General features: G+C 44.5%; 1 protein-coding gene across 1 annotated transcript in view; it reads left to right on the top strand.

The window, feature by feature from the left end:
* The window catches only part of AAE3 (AMP-dependent synthetase and ligase family protein), a 42,799-nt gene extending 32,584 nt beyond the window's left edge, over positions 1-10,215 (top strand). The window contains exons 2-4 of the mRNA XM_086523065.1: positions 8,377-9,436; positions 9,539-9,642; positions 9,732-10,215. Of these exons, the coding sequence (XP_086379191.1) occupies positions 8,377-9,436; positions 9,539-9,642; positions 9,732-9,926 (1,359 nt within the window). The 3' untranslated portion in view covers positions 9,927-10,215. The remainder of the gene's footprint in view (positions 1-8,376; positions 9,437-9,538; positions 9,643-9,731) is intronic.
* Positions 10,216-10,516: the final 301 nt, after the last annotated feature.

The following is a 10,516-nucleotide window of genomic DNA, read 5'->3' on the forward strand; positions in this document are numbered from 1 at the left end:
TCTTTGCATTACATTATGTTGACAGATGAGGGAGAGCCTCTTATGTATAAAGAGACAAAGACATGTGAGCACAACGACAAGTGGGAGCTTGCTATGCAGGAAGAGATTAAAGCTTTGCATGCTAATCATATGTGAAGATGACCACTTTGCGTGTACTGTTTGCCATAGTGGCTGCTCTTGATTTGGAAATGGACCAAATGGATGTACATACCGCTTTCTTGCATGGTGATGTGGAAGAAGAGCTTTACATGAAGCAACCCGAGGGTTTTGTTATTCCTGGCAAGGAACATATGGTATGTATGCTCAATAGAAGCTTGTATGGGCTGAAACAATCATAGGGACGCCTGGGAAGTGCTGTGAAAGCATTGTTTTTAACTTATAAGGTTTTATTGAGTTTTTGGGCAGGTTCAGACTATTTTTAAAATACGCCGGCCTCCCACTTAATAAGTGGGCAGCCATTTGATAAATAAGGCAACAGATCAGCTAGCATTTTCTCTCTCTTTTTTTGGCAGAAAAAAAAAAGGAAAAAAAAATTTGAAAAAAAAAAAAAAAAACCGGCCGCGATCTCGACGCGAGCAGCTATTCGTGTCCGTGGCTAGGAGCTATAAAAGCATCACATGCCCTCACTCAGAGAGGAGGACCAATCTTTGCAAGGAGGAGATGCTGCTGCAGATTTCAGCCGTAAAGAAGACGTTGCCGGTGATGCCCATGGCTGCCCCAAGTGTACCAGATGTCGCCAAGACCCAGTGCGCGAGTTCCCTCGCGAAGAAGTGCCTACGAAGCGTGTTTCCATCGCGACAAGTTACTGTTTTTCTCTGTTTTCAGCCCATAAACGTCGTAGACGGGGCTGATTTACGAGAAGGAACCCGAGAACACACCTCTTTTGTGTGTAGGATTGGAAGAGAGGATTTTCTATGGAGAGATCTCTTCCGGGGAATTGCTTTTTCGAGAACGGAGTTGCGTTTCGAGCGTCGAGACTTTGAAGGTAACGATTTTCATGTTCTGATCTTTGAGTATTTGATTGTAGGTGTACTTCCTCTTCGTGAGGGAGTAGGAGCAGAGGAAGGCATGAGCCTCTGCAGGAGAAAAGCGCTCTGAGGAACTAGAGCCAGATCAGCCCAAGGGTTTCGTACCCGAGTTTGGGAAGTAGATCCACGGATCGGAGAGAGGTAGTCTCTCAAGTTGTGATCCGGAAGTTGGGATTCCCAAGTAAGGACTTCGTGTCCGGGAAAGCAGAGTTGTTCTGCGGGAAGAGGACTCTGGAAAGAGAGTTGGAAAAGAGTTGCAGGGATGCCATGCCTTGAGTCTGGAAGGTGAGATCCAGAGGCGAGAACCTTGATTCTCGAGGAATTGGAATAAGGAACGGAAGTTTCTTGGAATAGGGTTTTGCCCTAGGAATTGGAAGCTGAGGCTTCCGGAAACCATCAAGTCTTATTCTAGAACGAACGTGGTAATACGTTCGGTTCAAGTGCTTGTATAGACTTCTCCTCAGTAATAAAGATACTATTACGGGGGGGGACCAGCCCATCTTCTGGTCCCCAGTACTGTGTCGATCTTCTCACTCTCTATCTCTCTCTCTATTTATTTCTCTCTATATCCTCTGGCTTCAGTAATAAGTGATAAATCCTATTTATCCGAATGTATTTTATATTGTTATGCGCTCCCATTTGTGACAGTTGCTACTAGGCCTAGCACCTAGGCCTGACATAGCCCATGCAGTGGGAGTTGTGAGCCGATTTATGGCTAATCTAGGTAGGTTGCATTGGGATGCAGTGAAGTCCATTATGAGGTACTTGAAAGGGACTAAAAAAAAAAGCCTCTGCTATGGTAAAGGACCAATGGAGTTGAAGACATTTTGAAGGGATTTTGTGACTCTGACATGGTTGGTGATGTGGATACACGGAAATCCACAAGTGGCTATGTGTTTACTCTTGCGGGAGGTGCTGTTTCATGGTGTTCTAGATTGCAAAAGATTGTTGTATTGTAGTGAGTTTGGTTTGCCTGCCAAGGCACCTATGCTTGGTTGTGATAGCTAGAGTGCCATATGCCTGGCAAAGAATGCCATGTTTCATGCACGCACAAAGCATATTGATGTGTGGTATCACTTCATACGAGAAGTGCTTGAGGATGGCCTTATTACATTGGTTAAGGTCTATACATCACAAAATCCAGCTGATGCTCTCACTAAGTGCTTATCGAAATGTCACGTGACATATCCAACCCTATGTGTCCGTGGACAAGCTACAGTATAACAGGGTTTAGTCAGTCCAGTCAGTCTAGATTAGAAGTGATTTGGCACTTTTGTGAGTCTATTCGTAGACTGTGCATGCCTGATCATCAGTATTCCCACCAGAATCCATTAGATTCCATCAGGGGAATTTTTCAGTGCATTTAGCCTATTTTACCTATTTTTGACATTTTTCACTTATTAATTTAAGTGGCTTTCCAACAAAAATAGGTAGGGAAATTTGGGTAAGAAAATATATAAGCAAACCAAGTATAGCACTAAATGGCAAAAGAGGCAACAGGAGCCAAGCTCAGCAGGCAACTTCTCACAAGAACCTTGGTGGACTTTCCCCCTCCAAGCAGCAAATTCCCTCACCTAGCGTTTTTGCACAACATTCCCATCGTGGCGTTTTTGCATTAGACTTGCATCGCCAACAGTACCCAGCACCTAGCGTTTTTGCAAGGACCACAACTGCTAGCGTTTTTTATCATCAGATCCCCTGGCGTTTTTGGTTTTCAGCAGCAGATACAGACCGGCAATTTTCACCTAAAGTGTAGTAGATTCAGCCCGGTAAAGACCTCAGTTTTCAGCCTTGAAGAACCTTTGTTTTCAGCCCTAAACCTGCAGATTTTCAGCGACAAAGACCCACAGAAACAGCCCCAAAAATCAGCGTTTTTGGACCCGCAACAGATTTCAGCCCATAGCGTTTTTGGACAACAGTAGAAAGATTGCAGATTTCAGCCCTTAGGTCGACTTCGTCATCACTGTCGTCATCGTCGACATAGCCCTAGACTTGCATCAGTCCCATGCATACCATTTGTACCAGATTGTGCAATCAATAGTAGACCACTCTCGCCGAGGAGAGTGGGGCCTTCGGAGGAGGGTTTTACAACGTCTCTGGTGTCGTATCTCTCTTCTCTCTCTATCTCTCAATCTCATACACTTGCACGCACAGTGTCCATTCACTTTGTTTGTGATCATAGCATTCTCTCATTAAGAACGGAAGGCTCTCCCTTCCGTAAGAACAAAAGGAACCTTGAGCACAGTTCGGAGCACTCATCTTGAGCAAAGCGCAAACATTCATTCCGCTGCACCTAACATTGGTATCAGAGCTTTGGCAGTGTTCTGTATCACTCAAGGAAAGAAGCACAAGAATCACAAGATTTTTTTTTTGCTTGTTGCGGTCGTACGAACCTAAGTTCACTTGGGCGTGTCGATTCCTAATCGTGTTTTTGAAGAGTGACAGGAAGAAGGGCTTGTCCAGCCTCCCCTTGTGCCTCTTTTCAATCATTGAGAGCGGACCGTGCACTTAGCGGCCGGCCACTTGACGTGAGGTGGGAAAAAGCAACCTTGGTGTGAGCGCAAGGCCGCCAAGGGGTGCACCTGCGGAAAAGAGCAGAACTCGGGTGAAGAGAAGATCCTTCTCAAACACAGATTGCAAGCGAAAGAAGCACCTCAAGAACCTCAAGATCTGCAAGAACCTCAAGACCCTCAAGAATCCAAGAACCAAGACCCCCAAGAACCCAAGTTCCTCGTGAACTTAAGAACCCAAGACCACAAGAACCCACAAGAACCCACGACTTCAGAATGGTCATCACTCGAAGCGGAATGGATACTTCGCTTGGAGGTGATGAGCATGAGAGAGGCGAAGAAGAATTTTCCCCACCGAGAGGTTTTTCTGACCCTCCCCCTTCCCCATCTACGACAAGAATTGCACTAACTCCTATGGAGGAGTTGGACCAGATGTTTATGAAAAGGAAGTTAGAACGAGAAGCAAGAAATGCAGAAAGAATGGTAGAAATGGAACGCAGACACGTAGAAAGATGAGCAGAAATGGAGCGCAGATACCAAGAAAGAATTGCAGCCGCCGTCAAAGGAAAGAGCGACCAATAGGTGAAAGAGTTCTTGCAACTCGTTTCTCAAGCTCAGGCACAGATGCAGAAGATTCGGGAAAAGGAGACTCTCTCAGTCTCTTCTTCTCCAAAGCATGACACAAAGGATTTGCATGATTGTGAGAAGCATGATGATTTGAATGACAATGACAAGCATGATGATTTGCATGATCAAGATGTGATTTCTCACAAGCATGATGATTTGCATGATCAAGATGTGCTTTCTCACAAACATGATGAGTTGCATGAAGATGATGTGATTGTTCACAAGGATGATGTGTTAGTGGATGCTTTTTCTAGCGAAGCTAACCTCGTTGTAGATTCGATCAATCACGAAGAATCGATCTTGGCTCTCGAGTCGAGGTCCAAAGAACCCCCACAGGACGATTCGATCATTCAGGAAGAACCGATCTTGGCTCTCGAGCCTAGGTCTCAAGAACCCTCAATGGAAGTATTATGTGTTTGCATGATTGATATGCACGCATTGTTCGAGTGTTTCATTCGTGATCATTTCCTGTATTTTAGTCAGCGTCCTTATGTGATCCCTTTTCCTAGGCATGACATATTGTACGCTGAGCACGTTTCACTCATGAATGAGCACGAATGTATGCGGATTGTTCATGAAAAACTGAAAAGTATGTATGTAAGGAAGTCACATTCCATGTCTCTTCCTTGGCATGACACATTTATAGAAAGAGCACATGAAAGTATGAGCACCAAGCATGGGTATTTCCGTTGTGAATTGCCACAGTTGATTGCTTTAGATCAGAAGAGAAAGATTCGATCTCATTGTTTGCGTGTGTGTGGTGAATGGTTTGGCACTCCGTCTCTTTGCTCATCTACATTGCATGCCCAATCTATTAGGACGACATGATTTTTTCCACTCACTTTACATGAAATAGGTATGTTCATGGTTTTGTGTTGGAAATGGTTTCAGGAATTTTCAGCCATGGGGATTCTTGAAGAAGAAAGAAGCGTGACTCTAGACGAAGTTGAAGCATCGAAGGAGCCACAAAAGACTTTGTCGCTTTCGGCGCGGCCCAAAGAAGCAAGCGTTGCAGACCTTTATGAAGTTCAAGTACTGCACGACCCACACATAAGAGTGGGCCGGCGAAGAGTCCCTTTCAGGATTCCGGATGCTACTGGCGATCTCCCTCGACGCCATACAGTTCGGTACCAGTTCCTCACTTTAAAAAGGAGGGGATGTCACGTGACACATCCAACCCTATGTGTCCGTGGACAAGCTACAGCATAACAGGGTTCAGTCAGTCCAATCAGTTTAGATTAGAAGTGATTTGGCACTTTTGTGAGTCTATTCGTAGACCGTGCATGCCCAGTCACTTAGTGTAGATGCATATCCTCTGGTTGCACACAGCATGATCATCAGTATTCCCACCAGAATCCATCAGATTCCATCAGGGGAATTTTCCAGTGCATTTAGCCTATTTGACCTATTTTTGACATTTTTCACTTATTAATTTAAGTGACTTTCCAACAAAAGTAGGTAGGGCAATTTGGGTAAGAAAATATATAAGCAAACCAAGTTTAGCACTAAATGGCAGAAGAGGCAACAGGAGCCAAGCTCAGCAGGCAACTTCTCACAAGAACCTTGGTGGACTTTCCCCTCCAAGGAGCAGATTCCCTCACCTAGCGTTTTTGCACAGCATCCCCAGCCTAACGTTTTTGCATCAGACTTGCATCGCCAACAGTACCCAGCACCTAGCGTTTTTGGAAGGACCACAACTGCTAGCTTTTTTGATCATCAGATCTCCTGGCGTTTTTGGTTTTCAGCAGCAGATACAGACCGGCAATTTTCACCTAAAGTGTAGTAGATTCAGCCCGGTAAAGACCTTGGTTTTCAGCCTTGAAGAACCTCTGTTTTCAGCCCTAAACCTGCAGATTTTCAGCAACAAAGACCCACGAAAACAGCCCCAAAAATCAGCGTTTTTGGACCTACGGCGCCGCGCACTCATCAAAACTGAGGTCTTTCCGGGCTGAATCTGCAACTACTTCATTGTTGAAAATTACTGCATTGCTGTGGGTGGTATCTGTTGAAAACGCTAGTCATGGGCTCCCAAAAACGCTAGGCATGCTGATGACAAAAACGCCAGGTTGAGGTTCTGCAAAAACGCTAGGTGAGATCTTTTGCTGGCGATGATGCTGATGCAGAAACGCTATGCAGTGGGACTTTTTGGCGATGGTGTGATGATGCAAAACGCGAGGCTGTGATGCTTTCCGAAAACGCTAGTGGAAGGGGGATCTGCTGCTTGGAGGGAAGGTCCACCAAGGCTTGGTCTTGTTGAGAAGTTGCCTGCTGAGCTTGGCTCTTGTTGCCTCTTCTGCCAAATAGTGCTAGTCTAGGTTTGCTTATATACAAACTTAGCAAAATTGCCCTACCTACTTTCCAACAAAAGTAGGTTAAAAGTAATAAGTGAAAAATGTCAAAAATAGGTAAAATAGGCTAAATGCATTGGAAAATTCCCCTGAAGGATTTTGATGGGAATACTTATGATCATGCTGTGTGCAACCAGAGGATATGCATCTACACTAAGTGACTGGGCATGCACGGTCTACGAATAGACTCACAAAAGTGCCAGATCACTTCTAAATCTAGACTGACTGGACTGGTTGAACCTTGATCATGTTGTAGCTTGTCCACGGACACATAGGGTTGGATGTGTCACGTGACCCCAGCTTAGGGGACGCTCAAGAAGAGAAGGGGCTGCCTCTGGCTCATTTGTGAGTGAATTTTCAGGTTTGAAGCTTTAATGGAAAGCTTGCCTTCTTCCCTTGTCTCATGTAGTGCTCTCGTGCATCTCTCTCTCTTCCCTTTGCTCATATGGTAATGCCCCATAGTTTGGCTACTCAGATGACCATGTACAACTTTGTGGGCTTTATGGGCGTTTGCCAAGGCAAGAGCCGTCTGATCAGTAACTGCATTAGCTTATTGCCAATCACCCACAAGTACACACAATTCCATCGCGACAAATTGAGTTTTCACTCATCCAAACCAAAGGGGAAGCGCCCCATTATGCGCAGGAGCTCACAAGACAGGCATAGACGTGTTTGCTCCTCTCAAAATGATCCAAAATAGAGAACTACAACCTGCTGTGTTTATTTGCAGGTTTAGGGTTTCGCACCTAAACTGCAAGCGAACACCAAGGAAGCCTTGGGGTGGTTATATAGGGAGTTTGGGCACTTGTCAGTGACCAAGCAGAAAATTACAGCACGCTGAAATGCAGTTACAGCTCATTGGAAAGCTTCTAAAATGCAAGGGAATTTGTCCTAGAAGTGTACTTCTGACCTACAGGGGTTTTGGCGCTGTTATGCTACCGAAATTGGGTCGAAAACCTACAATTTCAGCCCTTGACAGGTTTGGACAGCTTGGTGAGGGTTTGGTGTAAGTGTTCGGGTCGTTTGTTTGCAATTGAATAAAGAAATACTGAAAGGGGCACTAGTCTGGGGCCTACAGGGTGTCGGACTTCGTGTGTGCAGTGACATTCTACCTCTCACTTTGTACTCCCCGTCTTGTAAAACCTTTGGGTGATAGGCCTTTGAGCATCCCCAGCTGTCTGTTGTGCACAATATACAGCTTCTTTTTGTGCAAAAAAAATAAAAATAAAGAGACAGGGGGACAGAGTCAAAGAAAGTAGGTTTAGGTGACATAGGCAGAAAGGGGCCATCCGTATTACTCAGGTTTGCAGACATTAGACCGCCTTGTTGAGGGTCCGGTCCACCTCCTGACATTTCCTCCTCTTCAATAGCTACACCATCTGCTTGTTATGAGGCTTCTCAGGATATAGTTTCCTCAAATAGTGCTGATAGGGAATGGATTCTGTTTGTTGCACTTATGGCAGAGTGCGAGGACAACTTCCCACCTCTTGCATTAGATAAAAATATATACATCAAAGAGAGACCAAAAACCAAGAAATGTTCTTGATGGGGACCACATGATCGGCTTAAACTGAGCTTAGCTGCAACCTGAGGCCCTTACTCGGTAAAGATTGGCAGACCTACTGATTTGTCTTTAACCTTTCCTTTGGACTAAAGTTTTTAGGTAGTATTAAGCCTGGGTGAGTGTGTCCATCATTCCCAGTTGTACGTTCAATGTTGTGAGAGGATTTAGCCTATTGCGTGCTTTCTCAGATTCTAGCATACAAAAGGAAAAAAAGTCTGAGTTCAATGAAAAGAAGAGGTGGTTTTTAGTAGTGAATTGCTCAAGGAGAGCTCTGACGTGACTGTGATCTATCTGTGCAGTTTGTTTTGACATTCTTGGCTGTTATCCGGGCCCGTGCTGTTGCTGCTCCTTTGAATTCTGCCTACACTGAAGATGAATTTAAGTTCTACTTGGAAGACTCCCAGTCAGTCTTGTTAATTGTACCTGCTATAGAGGGAAACAAGGCAGCAGAGAGTGCAGCCAAGAAACTCGATCTTCCTATCGCAGAAGGAAAATGGAATGTCAACAATAATGGGGTAGATTTTCTAGCCAAGTCCAAATATGCAATAATTTATGAAACAATGGATATAGCAGGGATTGTTAATGAGAATGATGATGAGGCCTTATTTCTTCACACGTCAGGAACCACAAGTCGTCCAAAAGGGGTGCCATTGACTCAGTTGAATCTGTCAGCATCAGTACAGCACATTGTCCAAGCATATGAATTAGGGCCAGGCGATAAAACTGTCATCATTTTACCACTTTTTCATGTGCATGGCTTAATGGCAGGTTTGCTGTCCTCTCTCATAGCAGGAGGGACTGTTGTTCTACCTAGTTCCGGACGATTCTCTGCCACAAAGTTTTGGGATGATATGAAAATGCATGGAGCAACATGGTACACAGCAGTACCCACTGTACACCAGATTTTACTGGAAAAGCACAAAGCTAAACCAGAGCTAAGCTACCCAGACCTCAGATTCATTCGTAGCTGCAGTGCATCTCTTGCCCCTGCTGTTCTCCAACAGTTAGAAGAAGCATTCAGGGCTCCCGTTTTAGAAGCATATGCAATGACAGAAGCCAGCCATCAAATGACTTCTAACCCTATACCTCAACATGGCCCTCACAAACCTGGCTGTGTTGGTAAACCCACAGGCATTAAGCTTGCTATCCTGGATGATGAGGGAAGAGAGTTGCCACCTGGACAAGTGGGAGAAGTTTGTATCAAGGGACTGAATGTAACCAAGGGGTATAAAAACAATGCGGATGCTAACAAAGTGGCATTTGCATTTGGGTGGTTTCACACCGGAGATAGGGGGTTTTTAGATGAGGATGGTTACTTGAGCTTGACTGGTCGAATCAAGGAGTTGATTAATCGTGGAGGTAGGCTTCATAATTCCTTTCTTTGTTTCTAGGTTTTCAGTTCAGTTTTCTAAAAGTTTTGATCATCTGGGTTCAAAATCTCTTTCTGTGGCGTTCATACAGGAGAAAAGATTTCACCTTTGGAAGTTGATGCTGTCCTTCTTGCTCATCCAGCTGTGGCACAAGCTGTCACCTTCGCAGCACCTGACAGTAAATACGGCGAAGAGGTGCTTGTTGCCTTCATATAGCATACAGCTACTTTGTGGTTGGCTTTGTTGCAGAGCTCATGAGAAGATTGTTTATATTTGCTCCGCAGGTAAATGCTGCCATTGTATTCTCAGAAGGGGCGTTCGTAACTGAGGAGGAGATCAAGGAGTTTTGCAAGAAAAACCTTGCAACTTTTAAAATTCCTAAAAAGATATTTTTTGCTAAGGACGTGCCTAGAACTCCAACTGGGAAGATCCAAAGAAGAATTGTTGCCGAGCATTTTTTATCCAACAAGTCATCGTAAAGGTGTTTGCTTCTAGCTCAACCAATTCCAATTCACTGCACTTCACTGAGAATGTTTCCCGCCAATAAGAAATGCTTTACATCAACAAGGAGCAATAAGCATGGGTATCTTGTAAGAATTACGTTTTCTTTACCTAAGGCAAGGATGAGGGTGATACAAACCCCACCTACACTAGGCAATGAATGGGCCTAGTTATAAGCAGGTGAAATTTCAAAGATTATTGTGGTTGTATCTTAAGCTGAGTGTTTGAATATAATCGGCCATCTATGAGGGAGTACGATTTTCAGTTTGTGCAGTGTCTTACAGACATTAGATTGTTGTTGTGCTGAGCTGTGTCAGGAAGTATTTTGCAGCTCTTCCAGATTTTATACAGTAGATTTTTGTGTGTGGTTGCATATAAATATGTGCATAAATAAACATTTATATGCAGCCTTTGACACTTGACCCTGGGAGAAAATTAGAGGCAGCAATTGACATGGAGCGAGCACATAAGGATGGAGCGAGTACTCATCTACTCACACCTCCTGAACATGCAGAGGGATCTCATGGAACTCAAACAGGATCATCTGCCTTAGCCATCTCTGTGCTTC

The sequence above is a fragment of the Adiantum capillus-veneris genome, chromosome 11 (assembly GCF_014529385.1).
Source record: "Adiantum capillus-veneris isolate H3 chromosome 11, ASM1452938v2, whole genome shotgun sequence".
NCBI classification, from domain to species: domain Eukaryota; kingdom Viridiplantae; phylum Streptophyta; class Polypodiopsida; order Polypodiales; family Pteridaceae; genus Adiantum; species Adiantum capillus-veneris.